The 20388-nt window shown below is 39.0% G+C and overlaps 1 protein-coding gene across 1 annotated transcript in view; it reads right to left on the bottom strand.

Moving 5' to 3' along the window:
- The window catches only part of CWF19L2 (CWF19 like cell cycle control factor 2), a 140137-nt gene that overhangs the window by 76920 nt on the left and 42829 nt on the right, over positions 1 to 20388 (bottom strand). Inside the window, exon 8 of the mRNA XM_059418267.1 lies at positions 18255 to 18898. Coding sequence (XP_059274250.1) covers positions 18255 to 18898 — 644 coding nt within the window. The remainder of the gene's footprint in view (positions 1 to 18254; positions 18899 to 20388) is intronic.

The following is a 20388-nucleotide window of genomic DNA, read 5'->3' as shown; positions in this document are numbered from 1 at the left end:
GAACAATCAGAGAATACTCTACTCAACAACAGAATACACATTCTTTCCTAGCACACAGCAACATTTACCGAGACAGACCATATTCTGAGCCATACACAAGTCTCAATAAACTTAAAGGGATTTAAGTCATACAAACTATGTTCTCTAACCCCCATGATATCATTAACAAAGAACTCTGGATAATCCTCAGCTATTTGGAAAGTAAAAAGCCTATGTGCAAATAATCCATGGTTAAAAACAAAATCAAAGAGAAATTTAAAAGTATTTCAAACTGAATAAAAAATAATATATCAGGATTTATAGAATGCTACTTACGTATGATTTAGGGAGAAATTTATTAACTCTAAATGCTTATATTAGAAAAGATCAATTCCATGATCTCAGCTTACCACTTAAGAAAGTAGAAAAAGAAGAGCAAATTAACCCCAAATTAAACAGAATATAAGCAATAATAAAAATCAGAGTGGAAATAAATAAAAAACAGAAAAATAAAGAAATTCAATGAAACCAAAGCTGATTAGGACAATTAGTGAAACCGGTAACCCTCTAGCTGAACTAATTAGGGAGAGCATATTACCAATAAAGAAATGAGAGAAGCAAAATCACTACATATTCTAAAGACTTAACAAAAAGATATTTGGATGGCAAATAAGCACATGAAAAAATGCTTAACATCATTTGTCATTAGGGAAATACAAATTAAAACCATGAGATACTGCTACATATTCACCTGAATAGCAGAAAATTTAAGAGACTGACCATTCCAAGTTCTTGTAAGGATGCAGAGCAACTAAAAATCTCATACACTGTTAGTGAGGATGTCAAATGATACAACTCAAAAAAACCATTTCACAGTTTCTTAAAATTTAAAGTTATCATTACTATTTGATCTACCCACTCCTCTCCTAGGTATTCACCCAAGAGAAAAGGAAGCATACTTATAACAAAGACTTGTACATGAATGTTCAAAGCAGCTTTATGCATGATAGCTAAAAACTGGAAACATTCTAAATGTCCAGCAACAGGTGAATGGAAAAACTGTGTTATACCAAAAAAGAATAAATTATTGTTACACTCAACAACATGGATGAAGCTCAAATACTTATGCAGAGTGAAAGCCAGACCAAAAAAAGAGTGCATAACATATGATCCCACTTACACAAAATTCTAGAAAATGCAAACTAGTCTATAATTAAAGAGAGCAGGTAAGTGGAAGTCTAGGGGCTTTGGTAAGGGTGTGAGAAGAGGTGGGAAAATGGATTATAAACTCTGAGGGGTGATGGTTTCACAAGACTATACAAACTCCAAAACCAAATTATACATTTTTTATATATGCAGTTTAATTACATGTCAATTACACCTCAACAGTTGTTTTCCAAAACTCTTAAAGAGGAATGATAAAAGAAAAATTTTAAGCTGAAAAGCCTTTCATAATCTCACATATAAATTATATATAAATGATCTAACCATCTGAATTAAAAGGTAAGACTGTCAGATAGAAGAGCAAAAAGGATATAAAGGATGTGGCTATGATACTACTAATTTTCCTGAATTGCTGGATATCATCAAACTCTACTGAAATTAACTTGAGTTTTCAACATACATTCTGAGCAAATAATAGCAAACTATATAAACAGACCTTCAAATCAAAACTTGACCTATCGGGGAGCCTGGGTGGCTCAGTGGATTAAAGCCTTTGCCTTCGGCTTGAGTCATGGTCCCAGGGTCCTGGGATCGAGCCCCACATCGGGCTCTCTGCTCTGCGGGGAGCCTGCTTCCCCCTCTCGCTCTGCCTGCCTCTCTGCCTACTTGTGGTCTCTCTCTGTCAAATAAATAAATAAAATCTCTAAGAAAAAAGCTTGACCTATCAACCAATTGCTTTTTTTTTTTTTTAAGATTTTATTTATTTATTTGACAGAGAGAGATCACAAGTGGGCAGAGAGGCAGGCAGAGAGAGAGGGGGAAGCAGGCTCCCCGCAGAGCAGAGAGCCCGATGTGGGGCTCGATCCCAGGACCCTCAGATCATGACCTCAGCTGTAAGCAGAGGCTTAACCCACTGAGCCACCCAGGCATGCCCAACCAATTACTTTTAAGTAGCAAATTCTTTGGGGCAAAGAAATATAAATCTGACTGTTGAGAGCATTTGAGGTTTTTAAAAAAATTTTTTTGAGGGATTTCTCTGTTAAAAGGACATTAATATCTGCAGAAATTCTGTACAAACCATTTCTTCTCATATCAGAGAAGAACAGAACACTACCCTGGTGCTCAGATTAAGAAACCCAAAATATTGCAGGTGAAGCACCATTAGAAAGAAACATGTTTTTGTTCCCCTCAAGTTCTTTCAGTCTTTTTATATTATTATTTTTTTATACATTGATGTTTATTGAGCACTTTGCCACGACAGACACTGTGAAGTAACTTTACTCTCTTACTTGTATTTTTGAAATGTGATACATTTTTTTCTTCCAAATTTTTATTTAAATTCTAGTTAGTTAACATATAGTGTAATATTGGTTTCAGGAATAGAATTCAGTGATTCATCACTTACATATAACACCGGGTGCTCATCATCATAATAAGTGCCCCATCACCCCGCTAGCTCATCACACCCCACCCACCCACCTACCGGGTCCACCCTCTATTATTCTCTATCCTCAAGAGTCTCTGATGGTTTGTCTCCCTCTCCCTCTCTCTCTTTTTCTCCCTTCCCACACATTCATCGGTTTTGTTTCCTAAATTCCACATACGATTGAAATCATAAGGTACTTGTCTTTCTCTGACTCAGTCTACGTTCTAAAAACCAATTCAGAAGAATAATAGGAACACTGCATTCATAAAGCAGGAGAACATTAGCATCCTTTATATGCCTCTATATGTTGAGGCATTGCTTGTATAGTTAGTTGTACTTTTTCGGATGGAAAATATTTTTCAGTAACTTTCCAAATTAAATTCTAAGGTACACATCATTTTTATTGCATTGTAAATGTAATTTTTAAAATTTCAGGCAACCCAATCATATTTCAGTAAAAAGCTTGACTTCCTTTTCTCAACTTGTGTTCTTTCCTATTCAATTAATTCCCCCAAATTCTCTGCTTTGAAAACTTACTATTTCTGTCCTTTATGTAGGAATTATAAATATTATATTTTTATATGTATGTATAATGCATAACAAACTTAAATAACCACACTTCCTGCCCTTTCTAAAAAGCTATCAGTACAATTATTTCCCCCTGAAGCAAGTTTATCCCAGGGTCCACCTCTTAAACCTCCCAGCTTCCTAAGCATAAAACTTCCTGGCTAATATTCCCTCCCCTTTTTCTACCTTTCCTGCTGCCAAGTGTTTATTTGACCACATTTTTCTTTCCAACAAAGCTATTTCTAGTTCATCCATTTTTCATCTCCACTCCAGCCAACTGAGAAAATAAAGAATGTAGGAAAGGTAAACTGAATAAGGAGTTGGTTTCCTTACTATTTCTCCAAACCTTTATTTGTTAACCCAATAGATGCTTACTGTAATCTAGACACATAACGCGTACACACATTTTGAAATGTGATACACCGAGTTGAAACATTCAGAAAACAAGCTATCTTGCAAGCAACCACAGATTTCTGGAATTGGAAGAATAAAGGCCAGGGGTGCCTGGGTGGCATGGTCAGATAAACATGTGACTTTTGGTTTCAGCTCAGGTTCTGATCTCAGGGTGATGAGGTGGAGCCCCACAATAGGCCCCATGCTCAGCATGGAGTCTACTTGAGATTCTCTTTCCCTCTCTCTCTCCCACTCCTGTGCTCTCTCTCTCTCATAAATAAATAGATCTTAAAGGAAAAGAAGAAAGCCAAAACCATCTATCAGTCCATTTCCTTAGGGATGTTAATAAACTACCATATCATGTGTAAACTACCATAATCATGTCAATAGATACCTATCTACTAATAGGAATAAAAATGAAAGTATAAATACTTAAAAACAGAATACTAATAAAATCCTAAGAGTTCCTAATGCAAACTTTTCATAATGCATTAGAAGGTCTTTCTTTAAAATGCCAATCATAACCTTGCAAAAATGAGAAATCCCTCTTGGCATCATGGGACAAAGAGTGCTGGAAGTAGACTGACATGAGTTTGAATGCAGACTCTGTCATTTACTAGCTTTATGAGATCAGGCAAGTATCTTAACCTCCCTGAGGTTATAAAACCAAAAAACTGATTAATACCTACCATTACAACTCTTAACATAGGAAAGTAACAGAGTTTCTGGAGGGGAGGTGAGTGGGAGGAATAGGGTAATTGGGCATTAAGGAGGACACATGATGTGATAAGCACTGGGTGTTACATGCAACTGATGAATTACTGAACACTGCATCTGAAACTAAGTCCATAATACATGTTGGCTAATTGAATTAAAAAAATAACTACCTTCACATTATGAGGATTAAATGTGATAGTAAATAAAATTATAGTAATTGCAGTAAGAGAATAAAATTCCAAACATAACACATAACCTGGTGCTCAATAATGTTTAGTTCCTTTTGCCTCTAAGAGCCAACCACTAGGTCAGAGAAGAACCCACCAATTAGTACTCAATTCATTATGCATAAAATCCAATGGTGAAATCTTTTCAAGAAAGAAAGAAGGGTGCTCTGCTGGCTCAGGTGGAGAAGTATGCAACTTTGGATCTCAGGGTCATGAGTTCAAGCCCCACAATGGGTGTAAAGATTACTTACATAAATAAGTAAACTTTAAAGAGAGAGAGAGAGAGAGAGAGAGAAGGAAGCAAGATGGTGGAGGAGTAGGAGACTGAAATATCATCGGGTCCCAGGAGTTCAGCCAGATAGTTAACAAACCATTCCGAATACCTACAAGTCACCAGGAGATCAAAGAGAAGAAGAGCAGCAACTCTAGGAACAGAAAATCGACCACTTTCTGGAAGGTAGGACATGCGGAGAAGTGAATCCAAAGCAACAAGAAGATAGACTGTGGGAGGAGGGGCCAGCTCCCAGCAAGCAGTGGAGCAGTGGAGCACAAAATCAGAACTTATAGAAGTCTGCTCCACTGAGGTACGTCACTCCAGAGGCTAAGCAGGATTGGAGGCCTCGTGGGGACAGTGTGGTCTCAGGACCCACAGGGTCACAGAAAGACCAGGGGTATCTGAGTGTGGCAGAGCTGCCAGGTATCGGAGCTGGGAAGCTGCTGTAGACAGAGCTGAGGAGGGAGCTCTCAGCTCAGGGTTACCTTAAACTGTGATCCAAGGCATAATCAGACCACTACTCTTCGAGCAGGGACCACACAAGTGGCAGATCCAGATAGACACCCCCTCCCTTCCTCCTATGGGGGAGAGGCACGAGAGTGCTCGGCAGGAATCTGCTGGGTTTGGACACTCCAAATGAAGCTATATGCCAGAGACAGAAATGCTCGGTCACAGGCCGAGTGAGCTTAGAGTGCGGCTGGACAGAAGGGAGACAGACAGATTGACTGCTTTTCTCTCAGGTGCACTGAGGAGTGGGGCCTGAGCTCTTGGCTCCTCCAGGCCGGGGACTGGGCAGCCGCCATCTTCATTCCCGTCCTCCAGAGCTCTATGGAAAGTGTTCAGGGAACAAAAGCTATCAAGTGCAAACCTCAGCAGATTGCTTAGCCTGGCCCCTGGCAAGGGCAGTGCAGTTTCGCCTCAAGCAAAGACATGTGAAAATCATGGCAACAGGCCCCTCCCTCAGGAGATCAGCAAGAACATCCAGCCAAGACTAAGCTCACCGATAAATGAGAACAGCAGAACTCCAGTGGGGGGAATGCAACAAACAGAATTCACAGCGTTTTTTTCCCAAGATCCTTGAGTCTTGAAAATTAAATTTTTTCAATTTTATTTTTTTCTTATTCTATTTTTTAACTTTTCCTCTTTCCTCTTTTAAAATTTTTTAACTATTTTATCTTACCAATACCTTTTTTTTAAAAAATCTTTTTACATTTTCATTGTTAGAGTCATATATTATCCCTTCATTGTATTTAACCTTATTTTTGTATACATATAGGTTTTTTTCTTTAAAACTTCAGGATACGATTTCTTCTAATAGATCATAATATATTCTAAGTCTAGTGCATGGCTTTGTTCTAGTCTCCAGCCTGAATACATTTTCTTTTTTTTCATTCCTTTTTCCAACCAACTTATCTTATCAATTCCTATCTTAGAATCTTTCCTAATTTTCATCTTTATACTCATATTCCATCCCTTCACTGTGTTTACCCTTATTTGTGTATATATATATGTTTTTCTTCTTAAATTTTGCGAGGTAGTTTCTTCTAAGACACCAGAATACATGCAAAATCAAGTGGGTGGCTCTGTTCTATTTACCACTCTAAGATATATATATGTTTTGTTTTTTTAATCTTATTTTTTCTCCATTTCCTTCCCACCCCCCCACCCCCACCCAGTTTCGGGTCTCTTCTGATTTGGTTAACATATATTTTTCTGGGGTCTTTGCCACACTTTTAGTATTTTATTCTCTCATTCATATATTCTTTTTTTTTAAAGATTTTTATTAATTTATTTGACAGACAGAGATCACAAGTAGGCAGAGAGGCAGGCAGAGAGGGAGGAGGAAGCAGGGTCCCCGCTGAGCAGAGAGCCCGATGTGGGGCTTGATCCCAAGACCCTGTGATCATGACCTGAGCCGAAGGCAGCGGCTTAACCCACTGAGCCACCCAGGCGCCCCTCATTCATATATTCTTATCTGTATAAAATGACAAGATGGAAAAACTCACCCCCAAAAAAGAATAGAGGCAGTACTGACAGCTAGGGACCTAATCATTATGGACACTGGTATTATGTCAAAACTAGAGTTCAGAATGACAATTATCAAAATGCTAGCTGGGCTCAAAAAAGACATGGAAGATATTAGAGAATCCCTTTCTGGAGAAATAAAAGAAATAAAATCTAACCAAACTGAAATTTTAAAAAGCTAGTAATGAGGTGCAATCAAAAATGAAGGCTCTTACTGCTAGGATAAATGAGGTAGAAGAGAGAATTAGTGATACAGAAAACCAAATGATGGGAGAATAAAGAAGCTGCAAAAGACAGACAAACAACTCTGGACCATTAGAGAATTCTGAGAGATAAGTGATACCATCATAAAATGAAAAAATATTAGAAAAATTGGGATTCCAGAAGATGATGATGGGGGGGCAGAAAGTACACTGGAGCAAATTATAGTAGAATATTTCCCTAATATGGCAAAGGGAACAAGCATCAAAACCCAGAAAGCATAGAGAACCCCCTCAAAATCAGTAAAAATAGGTCCATATCCTGTCATCTAATAGTAAAACTTACAAGTCCTAGTGACAAAGAGAAAATCCTGAAAGCAGCTCAGGACAAGAGGTCTATAACATACAACTGTAGAAATATTAGATTGGCAGCAGACTTATCCACAGCGACCTGGCAGGCCAGAAAAAGACTGGCATGATATGGGGCGCCTGGGTGGCTCAGTGGGTTAAAGCCTCTGCCTTCGGCTCAGGTCATGATCCCAGCGTCCTGGGATCAAGCCCCGCATCGGGCTCTCTGCTCAGCGGGGAGCCTGCTTCCTCCTCTCTCTCTGCCTGCCTCTCTGCCTACTTGTGCTCTCTGTCTGTCAAATAAATAAATAAAATCTTTAAAAAAAAAAAAAACACTGGCATGATATATTCAGAGCACTAACAACAAAAATATGCAGCCAAGAATACTATATCCAACTAGGCTGCCATGGAAAATAGATGGAGAGATAAAAAGATTCCAGGACAAACAAAAATTAAAAGAATTTGCAAACATCAAACCAGCCCCTCAAGAAATACTGAAAGGGGTCCTCTAAGCAAAGAGAGAGCCTAAAAGTAGTAGACCAGAAAGGAACAGAGACAATATATAGTAAAAGTCACCTTACAAGCAATACAACGGCACTAAATTCATATCTTTCAATAGTTACCCTCAATGTAAATTGACTAATTGCCCCATCAAAGACACAGAGTATCAGAATGGATTAAAAAACAAGATCCATCAATATGCTGTCTATAAGAAACTCATTTTAAACCCAAAGACACCTCCAGATTTAAAGTGAGGGGGTGGAAAACAATTGACCATGCTAATGAATATCAAAAGAAAGCTGGGGTGGCAATCCTTATATCAGATAAATTAGATTTTAAGCCAAAGACTATAAGAGATAAGGAAGGACATTATATCATACTTAAAGGGTCCAACAAGAAGACCTAACAATTTTAAATATCTATGCCCCTAATATGGGAGCAGTCAATTATATAAAACAATTAAAAACAAAATTTAAAAAAAAATCAACATATATTATCAACAATAATATAATAGTAGGGGACTTTAACACTTTAACACCTCCCCCTCACTGAAATGGACAGATCATCTATGAAAAGATCAATAAGGAAATACAGGCGTTAAATGACACACTGGCCCAGATGAAAATCACAGATATATTCAGAACATTCCACCCCAAGGCAACAGAATACACAATCTTCTCTAGTGCACATAAAACGTTCTACAGAATAAATTACATCCTGGGTCAGAAATCAGGTCTCAACTGGTACCAAAACACTGGGATCATTCCCTGCATATTTTCAGACCACAATGCTCTGAAGCTAGAATTAAATCACAAGAAGAAAGTTGGAAAGAACTCAAATACATGGAGGCTAAAGAGCACTCTACTGAAGAATGAATGCGTCAACCAGGAAATTAAAGAAGAATTGAAAAAATTCATGGAAACAAATGAAAATGAAAACAACTGTTCAAAAATCCGTGGGACACAGCAAAGGCAGTCCTGAAAGGAAAGTATATAGCGATACAGGCCTTTCTCAAGAAACAAGAAAGGTCTCGGGTACACAACCTAACCCTACACCTAAAGGAGCTGAAGAAAGAACAGCAAAGAACCCTAAACCAAGCAGGAGAAGAGAAATAATAAAGATCAGAGCAGAAATCAATGAAATAAAAACCAAAACAGTAGAACAAATCAACAAAACTAGGAACTGGTTCTTTGAAAGAATTAAGATTGATAAACCCCTGGCCAGACTTACCAAAAAGAAAAGAGAAAGGATCCAAATTACTAAAATCATGAATGAAAGGGGAGAGATCACAACCAACACCAAAGAAAATCAAACAATTATAAGAACATATTAGGAACAACTATACAACACTAAATTTGACAATCTGGAAGAAATGGATGCATTCCTGGAGACAAATAAATTACCAAAACTGAACCAGGAAAAATTAGAAAACCTGAACAGACCCATAACCAGTAAGGAGACTGAAACAGTCATCAAAAATCTCCCAACAAACAAGAGCCCAGAGCCAGACAGATGACTTCCTGGGTGAATTCTACCAAACATTTAAAGAAGAATTAATACCTATTCTCCTGAAACTATTCCAAACAACAGAAATGGAAGGAAAACTTCCAAATTCACTTATGAGGCCAGCATTACCTTGATCCTAAAACCAAAGACCCAATCAAAAAGGAGAATTACAGACCCTTATCAATATCCTTGATGAACACGGATGTGAAAATGGTCACCAAAATACTAACCAGTAGGAGCCAACAGTACATTAAAAGGATTATTCACCATGACAAAGTGAGATTTATTCCTGGGCTGCAAGGTTGGTTCAACATCCACAAATCAATCAATGTGATACAATACATTAATAAAAGAAAAACAAGAACCATATGATACTCTCAAAAGATGCTGAAAAAGTATTTGACAAAGTACAGCATCCATTCCTGATCAAAACTCTTCAAAGTGTAGGGATAGAGGGTATATACCTCAATATCATCAGAGCTATCTATGAAAACCCACAGTGAATATCATTCTCAATGAGGAAAAACTGGGAGCTTTTCCCCTAAGGTCAGGAACACGGCAGGGATATCCACTATCACCACTGCTATTCAACATACTACTAGAAATCCTAGCCTTGGCAATCAGACAACAAAAAGAAATTAAAGGTATCGGAATGGGCAAAGAAGTCAAACTCTCACTCTTTGCAGATGATGATACTTTATGTGAAAAACCCAAAAGACTCCACTCCAAAACTTCTAGAACTCATACAGGAATTCAGTAAAGTGTGAAGATATAAAATCAATGCACAGAAATCAGCTGCATTTCTATACACCAAAACAAGACAGAAGAAAGAGAAATTAAGGAGTCAATCCAATTTACAACTGCATGCAAAACCATAAGATACCTAGGAATAAATCTAACCAAAGAGGCAAAGAATCTGTACCCAGAAAACTATAAAGTACTCATGAAAGAAATTGAAGAAGACACAAAGAAATGGAAAAACATGCCATGCTTATGGATTGGAAGAACAAATATGTGAAAACATCTATGCTACCTAAATCAATCTACATATATAATGCAATCCCTATCAAAATACCATACATCAAATAAATGGAACAAATAATCCTAAAATTTATATGAAACTAGAAAAAACCCTGAATAGCCAGAGGAATGTTGAAAAAGAAAGCCAAAGTTGTTGGCACCACAATTCCAGACTTCAAGCTCTATTACAAAGCTGTAATCATCAAGACAGTATGCTACTGGCACAAAAACAGACACATAGATCAATGGAACAGAATAGAGAGCCCAGAAATAGACCCTCAACTCTACGGTCAACTAATCTTCAACAAAACAGGAAAGAATGTCCTATAGAAAAAAGACAGTCTCTTCAACAAATGGTACTGGGAAAATTGGACAGCCACATGCAGAAAAATGAAACTGGACCATTTCCCTATGCCACACACAAAAATAGACTCCAAATGAATGAAAGACCTCAATATGAAACAGGAATCCATCAAAATCCTTGAGGACAACACTGGCAGCAACCTCTCCGACCTCAGCCACAGCAACTTTTTCCTAGACACATCACCAAAGGCAAGGGAAGCAAGGGCAAAAATGAACTATTGGGACTTCATCAAGATCAAAAGCTTTTGCACAGCAAAGGAAACAGTTAACAAAACCAAAACACAACAGACAGAATGGGAGAAGATATTCACAAATGACATATAAGATAAAGGGCTAGTATCCAAAATCTATAACAAACTTATCAAACTCAACACCCAAAGAACAAATAATCCAATCAAGAAATGGGCAGAGGACAGGAACAGACATTTCTGCAAAGAAGACATCCAGATGGGCAACAGACAAATGTAAAAGGGCTCCACATCACCCGGCATCAGGGAATTCAGGGAAATGGCCAAAAGACACATGAAAAAGTGCCTCACGTCACTGGGCATCAGGGAAATAGAAATCAAAACCACAATGAGATACCACCTCACGCCAGTCAGAATGGCTAAAATTAACAAGTCAGGAAAAGACAGATTTTGGCAAGGATGCAGAGAAAGGGGACTCCTCCCACACTGTTGGTGGAAATGCAACCTGGTGCAGCTGCTCTGGAAAACAACATGGAGGTTCCTCAAAAAGTTGAAAATAGAGCTACCTATGACCCAGCAATCACACGACTGGGTATTTACCCTAAAGATGCAAATGTAGTAATTGGAAAGGAAGCATGCACCCGAATGTTGATAGCAGCAATGTCCACAATCGCCAAACTATGGAAAGAACCTAGATGTCCATCAACAGATGAATGGGTAAAGAAGATGTGGTGTATATAGATAGATAGATAGATAGATAGATAGATAGATAGATAGATGGGTGGGGTGGAATACTATGCAGCCATCAAAAGAAATGAAATCTTGCCATTTGCAACAACGTGGATGGAACTAGAGGGTATTATGCTGAGCAAAATAAGTCAATCAGAGAAAGACAATTATCATATGATCTCTCTGATATGAAGAAATTGAGAGGCAGGGCAGGGGATTGTGGGGGTTAGGGAAGGAAAAAGTGAAACAAGATGGGATCAGGAGGGAGACAAACCACAAGAGACTCAATCTCAAAAAACAAACTGAGGGTTAGGGTTGCTGGGGGGTGGGCGGCAGGGATAGAGTAGTTGGGTTATAGGCATTGGGGAGGGTGTGTGCCATGGTGAATGCTGTGAAATGTATAAGCCTGATGATTCACAGACCCGTACCCCTGGGGCAAATAATACATTATATGTTAATAAAAATTTTTTTTAATTTTAAAAACCTAAAAAAAAGAAAGAATGTCTAGGGATTGTGCATAGTAAAGCAACCAAATCCTTTCAAGGGACCACAGAATTAAAAGCTTCATCACTGAGCCATGGAAGCCAACTCAAATTCCTCCTCCCTTCTACCTTCATTCACTCCTTTGGTTCATGACTTCTTGTCATGCCAGACTAAAAAGAACACCAATATTATGAGAATGATATGTTGAGAAACACTGACCTAAGTTGTTAGAAATTTCTGTAATTTTCTCCTGTCACTCAACAATCTACAGCCACACCTTCCTCCTCTTTAACACTTCCACCCCAGGCTGATCCTTCTGTTTGTAGGAGGACACTGGATCCTACATTCATCCACTGTAACCTTGGGATCTTGCTCAATTATGCCATCTATCATCTCTCTTCTAACATGAATACTCTTTTCCATGAACATATAAACATATTCAAGTGTCTGTACCTTAAAAGAAAAAAAGGAGAGAGAAAGGAGGTCCTTCACTTAACACGTCTCTCTCATACTTTCCATCTCTACCATCATATGACCCATAATCATAACTTAGTCTATGAAATCTGGCTAATAAATCCTCTTTTTCAATGATAATATTCTTAATTAAATTGCCAAGACCTCTACTATTTCTATCCAAAGGCACAACTTTGTCATTTGACCTGACTCTTCCCTTTTTTTGAGAACTTTACTCTTCCCATCACTCTCAGTATGCAAGCTTCAAGATTCAATCAAGAGGATAATGACGTATGCCAAACTCCAACCAAAGCTCACAAGTTTTAAGAAGATAACTGGAATCCCAGGGCACCTAGCTGGCTCAGTCGGTTAAGCCACTGCCTTCGGCTCAGGTCATGATCCCAGGTCCTGGGATCGAGTTCCGCATCAGGCTCCTTGTCCAGCAGGGAGCCTGCTTCTCTCTCTGCCTCTGCCTGTGACTCTGCCTGCTTGTGATCTCTCTCTGACAATAAATAAATAAATCTTTATTTTTTTTTATTTTTTTTTTTTAAGATTTTATTTATTTATTTGACAGAGAGAGATGACAAGTAGATGGAGAGGCAGGCAGAGAGAGAGAGAGAGAGAGAGAGAGGGAAGCAGGCTCCCTGCTGAGCAGAGCCCGATGCGGGGCTCGATCCCAGGACCCTGAGACCATGACCTGAGCCGAAGGCAGCGGCTTTAACCCACTGAGCCACCCAGGCGCCCCAATAAATAAATCTTTAAAAAAAAAAAAAAATCTTTGAAAAAAAGAAGATAACTGGAATCCCAAGAGACCTTTAAAAGCAGCAACTTTCACCATCATGAAATTTGTACTCCTACATCTTTTGGGGGGGGGGGTGCATTTTCTAACAGGAATTAAATTGTTTATTAGTAGATAAAAAGTAGATAAGGATGAATTAGATGATATACAAGAATTCCAAACTTCTCTGACACTAATATCTCCAACACACTTCACAGAACAGTAATAGGTATCAAATAAAGACATTCATATGAGTCATGGGGCACACAAAGAACTAAGTGAACACAAAGAACGTATTATTTCATCTTGTTAATACCACAGCAGAGACACTAACTAGCAGCAAACAGCCTGTAATAGACTCCTTCTTACTTTCTCTAAGCATTTACAACAATGTACAAATACTCTGAAAGAAACATTGCCATGACATCTGCAATTATCCTATAAAAGGAAAAAAGTACAAGTATTTCTCATTTTCCAGGATTACTGGTAAATTTCAGAAGTCCTCTTCATAATTAATTTCTAAAAAGCAAACCCATTTTCCCATTAAAATATCTTCTCTTTACAGCACACACCCAACTCCAGCTGAAAACTGTTGAGGAAGAGGTAATTTAAAAAGCCTCACCCCAATAACATTTCAGAAACCTGAGGATATTGCAATTATTCTTTGCCTGCTGGCAGTGTTCACAGATCTCCTCCTTTTAGTTATTCATTTCTTACCACTTGTTCTCAAATTTTCTCCCCGTCCAAGGATCCCATGCCTTATATTCAAAACCTTCAGAACCTGCCATCCTTCTCCTGTCCTTCTGGGCTACCACAGCAAACTCTGCCAAGAATAATATCCAAAGGCTAAAATAGTATATAAGACAGGTTAATTCCTGTTATCAACTTTTTAAAATCTAAATTAAGAACATCACACTATTTTTTGTTCATATTGCAAACTAGAATAGTTTGCAATCTTGAAAATAGTTTCAAAATCTTGAAAATACATAGCTGATATATTTTCCAACAAACAAAATTATACACAAAGACATTTTATTTCTAAGAATAAAAACGTTTAAAGATCTTGAGCACAAGGACCATTTCTAGAGGATGTTTTCTGCCTGCATAAGATAACTGCAGGGCATAAACAGGACAAAGGAAAAGAATGAGGTATCTAATGACAGTAAGAATGAATGAAAGAAGGATGAAAAAGTGAAACACGAAGAAAATGCAACTTTAACAGTGATGAAAGCACTGTACTTCATGAAAACTATAAAGAGCTCTCATAGAGAACTGCAAAAGTAACCACAAGAAATGACTAGTTAGAAAAAATAAAATAAAAATATGCCAAATTTCACCCACATTTAAGAAATGGAAATCAGGAACAACTCTGTTTCTGAAGTATGTACCCAACAAAGATTAAAAAGTTCAATAATGGGGGCGCCTGGGTGGCTCAGTGGGTTAAAGCCGCTGCCTTCGGCTCAGATCATGATCCCAGGGTCCTGGGATCGAGCCCCACATCGGGCTCTCTGCTCAGCAGGGAGCCTGCTTCTTCCTCTCTCTCTGCCTACTTGTGATCTCTGCCTGTCAAATAAATAAATAAAATCTTAAAAAAAAAAAAGTTCAATAATGCTGTTGGCAAGGAAAAGAAAAGTCATTCTTATATTTGACTGATAAGAGAGTAAACTGATTAATATAACAAAATATATAAATAAAACTTCTACTGCTTGGAAATTATTTTGCAGCTAGATTTAATTAGTGTGCACAGACACACATTATACCACTATTCACTGCAGCATTACTGTAAGCAGGACAGATTAGAAACAACCTAAGTCCATCAACAGGAGACCAAGGACAAACACTAACTTCGATCTACATTTTTAACAGAATATAAAAGAGCCTTTAAAAAGTACATACACCGGGGGCACCTGGGTGGTTCAGTGGGTTAAAGCCTCTGCCTTCGGCTCAGGTCATGATCCCAGGATCCTGGGATTGAGCCCCGCATTGGGCTCTCTGCTCACCAGGGAGCCTGTTTCACCCTCTCTCTCTCTCTCTGCCTGACTCTCTGCCTACTTGTGATCTCTATCAAATAAATAAATAAATAAATCTTAAAAAAAATTTTTTTTTTTTAAAAAAGTACATACACGGGCACCTGGGTGGCTCAGTGGGTTAAACCTGCTTTCAGCTCAGGTCATGATCCCAAGGTCCTGGGATCAAGCCCCACATCAGGCTCTCTGCTCAGCGGGGAGCCTGTTTCCCTTCCTCCCTCTATGCCTGCCTCTCTGCCTACTTGTGATCTCTGTCTGCCAAATAAATAAGTAAAAATCTTTTTAAAAAAATAAATAAAAATAAAAATAAAAAGTACATACATAAAAGCCAAAGTCAAAAGATCTTTAAGATATACTGATGGAGGAGGGGGAAGAAGACTCAGAGTAATATATACATTGTGAAGCTCCATAACTTAAATATCTAATTACATTTTTTATATGTAATAATATGCATTATCTCTCGTAAAACGTCACAATCCCAGAAAATGGCTAAGTGTTACATACAATTGCCAGACTAAAAACATGGCACTCAGTCAAATTTGAATTTCAGGTAAACAAAAAAAATTTTTTAGTGTAATTCTGTGCAAATACTGCAAGGGATATGCTTCCCTTTATTTGCTAAATCTGATAAATGAGTACGGTAACACTCCACAAGATACAATCTCAAGTGCTTCAGTTTCCTCATCTGGAAAATGGAGGATTTACACTACTTTCTTCTAGTTCTAAAAGCAGTTTTATGATTTTTCCCCCTACTTCTAAAATTCACTAGTTCAAAGCTCCCTAGAATTCTAGCATTTTATAAAGAATTCAGCATATACCTACAATAATGTTCCCACAAACTAACAGCATCTCACAATCCTTCACTGACTCTTTCTAGTCCCTGAAAATAGGCGTTCTTACATCCTTCTTTGGTCTCTTACTTCACAACACTCACAGAGGCTGAGGAATTTTTCTTTCACATATATGTAGACAATTTCTAGACTGTTCTTTCCTTTTCCAGGGAATTATAGAATTCATGGAAAGCTTCACACCATGCGAAACATCAAAATAACAAACCTAACAAAAACACTGCCTTCCGGGATGTCTGGGTGTCTCAGACACTTAAGCATTCAACTCTAGATTTCAGCTAAGGTCATGATCTCAGGGTCGTAAGATGGAGCCCTACATCAGGCTCTGCACTCAATGGGGAGTTTGTTTGGGATTGTCTCTCTCCCACTGTCCCTCTCCCTGCTTGTGTTCTATCTCTAAAAATAAATAAGTCTTAAAAAAAAAAAAAATATATATATATATATATATATATAGTAATGGATCCCACTCAACCTCCTGCTCTACTGACCCAGCCTGTAGGTAAAATGAACAGGTTCAAGATAACACCAATCAATCTCACCTATTTTCCTAATTACCTAATTACATATATATGTAAATACATATGTATATCTATATATATCTCTTCTAGTGAGTGCCTATATTATAGTAGCTCTACAAGAAACTTACAACTTAAATACAACCTACAAATATGGAACTAGATGAAATACTGACTGTAAGACTATTTCTCGTACAGCTGCAGTCACAGAAGTCAAGATGTGCAGAGTGCCCAAATGTTGGGACAACCCTGACGATAAAAGAAATTAAGAGCCTCATCCTACCAACAGGTGGCAACAAGAAATAGTCTACCTTTCAGAATACCTAGAGTAAAGCCTGGGCAATTACATATGTAAACAGTCTTAGATATTCTCTAATCCCTGTCATGTTTATCCAGTCAATACAACTAGATCTCTCCTTTGGTTTCCTGGGAACAAAGCCCTGACTTGAACCAGAGCCCATGTGAGTGGAGCTCCCATCACTCAGTGCAGGTTTTGCCAACTTCCTGCCACTGAAAGCTATACCCGGTGCTTTATAATCCACGGCATCAGACGAAATTGTTAACAGAAACAATTTACCAGACTCATGACCCCAAACTACAATGCTGATACCTATTACTGCCACTACTGAATTCTATTATTTCCTAAAACCTCTTCCTTTAGCGTCCCATTCATTTGGTGTTATTTTTAAACATATTTTGATGATCATTCTAGTATAAGTTGATCATTATTCTTTGAACTCTTATTTTCCATTTATGGCTATCTCCAATAAGACCGGCTCCATAGCTAAATCAATTTTTCCTAGGTTTGATCCCACTCAACCTCCTGCTCTACTGACCCAGCCTGTAGGTAAGATGAACAGGTTCAAGGTAACACCAATCAATATCACCTATTTTTCTAATTACCACAGATACAACCACTACCCTATCCATATCTTCCTTTTAAAATGCTAACATCTTCAAAACCTGTCAACTGTTAAAAGGGGATTATTTCTTTCTCTGAAAAAGAGTCACCATAATTCATGCTTCCCCACCACCGGCAGGATCCTTCATATAGCCTATTCACTTCATACGTGCGCTATGGCAGCATATTTTCCTTCAACCGCCCACACCTCCACTCGGCATGCAATATTTACAATTAAGATTACACCGAACAATGGAGCGATTTCCTCTGAAAGCAATATGGTAGCAGTAAGAAACTGTACCAAAATACTTCCTGTAGCATATCCATTTAAAGGGATTATGAACTCCATTTTTTAGATTGCAAAAAGGGAACAAATTTTGAGCTAACACAGCTACCAAACACTTCTTCCATTTGTTAAATAAAACTGTGAAATGCAATGCAACCCATAAAACAAAGCTACTGATTTGTTAAATGTGCATATTTTATCTCATCCACAAAACTTAAGAAACAGAACATAACTCATATCAACTTAATAGATGATACTCTGCAATACAGCTCATTTCTTCGAATCCTTTGCAATTTACTATTCATTCATCAGTTTAAAAAACAAATGACAAAATACCTGGCAAATGGTGACTTCGTGTCCCGCAGATGCTCTTTCTTCACAGAGTCATCTCTCAGGCTTTCATCTGGTGATTTTTCTTTCATGTCTTCTGAAATGTGCCCACAGTCCACATCGCCCCTAGTTTCTAATGGTATTGCATATGAACATTTCCTGTCTCCTGCTCTTCCGTCCGACCGGCTCCATGATAAAGAACTTTCTTCACTGTTGTCCGTGGGTTTTTGAAAACCACGACGCACAGAATCCTGAGCAACCAGTGCTGAAGAGGAACTAGAAGGTTCAAAATTTCTATTCTTGCTATGAAATGAGAGTTCATCATCAGAGGGTCTTAAAAATTTAGGTTTCTTCAGAGAAGAAAACTCTTGATTTTGCCTTGGTTTGGATTGTCTTCTACAGGTTTCAAACCTATTATCTTTTTCACCACCACTAGACTTACCTTTATTGGTGTCGTTTGCAATATCTGTTGAACTATATCTATCCCTTAAATTTTTATTATATTTTACCAAGTCTGATTTTCTAGTTTCTTGACTACTTTGTGCTTTATCTGAGTATGTTGGTTTCCTCCACCGTTCTTGTTTACAATCTTCTTTTGTGGATGCAGTTTTTTCAGCTTCTTCTAATTTCGACTGGAATATTTCCATTGACTACAAAGGAGAGAAATTAAACAAGATATATAAAATTTTAAAAGGCTCAATGACTTGTACCCCCATATGCCAATGTACCATGATATACTGTCATGTGGCACAATAAAGAAAAACCCAACAAAGGAGAGAAGAAAAGACCCATACAATCATCGTAACTGATAAGATCAGGCTTAACTGTGCCTACTCCCGATTGGTATGTTGAAGTATTAACCCCTAGTACTCAGAACATGACTGAGTACTAACCCCTCGTACTCAGAGCATTTAGAAGTCAGGCACTTGAAAGACGTGATTAAGTTAAAAGTTCAGCTGGGCCCTAATTCAGCCTGATGGATATCCTTAAAAGAAGAAGAAATTTGGAAATACGAAGACAGAATGGAGGGGCGCCTGGGTGGCTCAGTGGGTTAAGCCGCTGCCTTCGGCTCAGGTCTTGATCTCAGGGTCCTGGGATCGAGTCCCGCATCGGGCTCTCTGCTAAGCGGGGAGCCTGCTTCCCTCTCTCTCTCTCTGCCTTCCTCTCTGACTACTTGTGATTTCTCTCTGTCAAATAAATAAATAAAATCTTTAAAAAATAATAATAAGACGGGCGACAGCGGCCCGCTGCGGACTGGGACTGGGATACGTGTTGCAAATGCTCATGCTACCTGCCCTGGCCCTCCTCAGTGCCAGCAGTACCGGCTCGGCCGCTCAAGTCAACACATAAAGGAGAAAAGCCTCAAAAAAAAAAAAGGAAGTTGAGGAGGAGGAGTCAAGATGGCGGAGAAGTAACAGGCTGAGACTACTTCAGCTAGCCGGAGATCAGCTAGATAGCTTATCTAAAGATTGCAAACACCTGAAAATCCATCGGCAGATCGAAGAGAAGAACAGCAATTCTGGAAACAGAAAAACAACCACTTTCTGAAAGGTAGGACCGGCGGAGAAGTGAATCCAAAGCGACGGGAAGATAGACCCCGGGGGGAGGGGCCGGCTCATGGCAAGCCGCAGAGCAACCGTGCACAAAATCAGGACTTTTAAAAGTCTGTTCCGCTGAGGGACATTGCTCCAGAGGCTACCCGGGGCAAAGCCCACACCGGGTCAGCGTGGCCTCAGGTCCTGCAGGGTCACAGAAGGATGGTGGTGTCTGAGTGTCGCAGAGCTTGCGGGTTTTGGAACGGGAAAGCCGGATACAGAGACAGAGCCGACAGTAAGCTCGCAGCTCGGGGTGACCTTGAACTGGTCGCAGGCTCGGTGAGCTCGGAGCAAGGCCGGAGGTCAGGCAGACGGGAGTAACTGGGCGCAGTTCTCTGAGCGCGCACTGAGGAGTGCGGCCCTGGGCTCTCGGCTCCTCCAGGCCGGAGACCAGGAGGCCTCCATTTGTATTCCCGTCCTCCGGAACTCTATGGAAAGCGCTCAGGGAACAAAAGCTCCTGAAAGCTCCTGAAAGCATTACTCACCCCGGCCCCGGGGAAGGGCGGTGTATTTCCGCCTGGGGCAAAGACACTTGAGAATCACTA

The sequence above is a fragment of the Mustela nigripes genome, chromosome 1, assembly GCF_022355385.1.
Source record: "Mustela nigripes isolate SB6536 chromosome 1, MUSNIG.SB6536, whole genome shotgun sequence".
Classification (NCBI taxonomy): Eukaryota; Metazoa; Chordata; class Mammalia; order Carnivora; family Mustelidae; genus Mustela; species Mustela nigripes.
The sequence above is the reverse complement of the archived record's forward strand: the minus strand, read 5'-3'. Positions and strand labels throughout refer to the sequence as shown.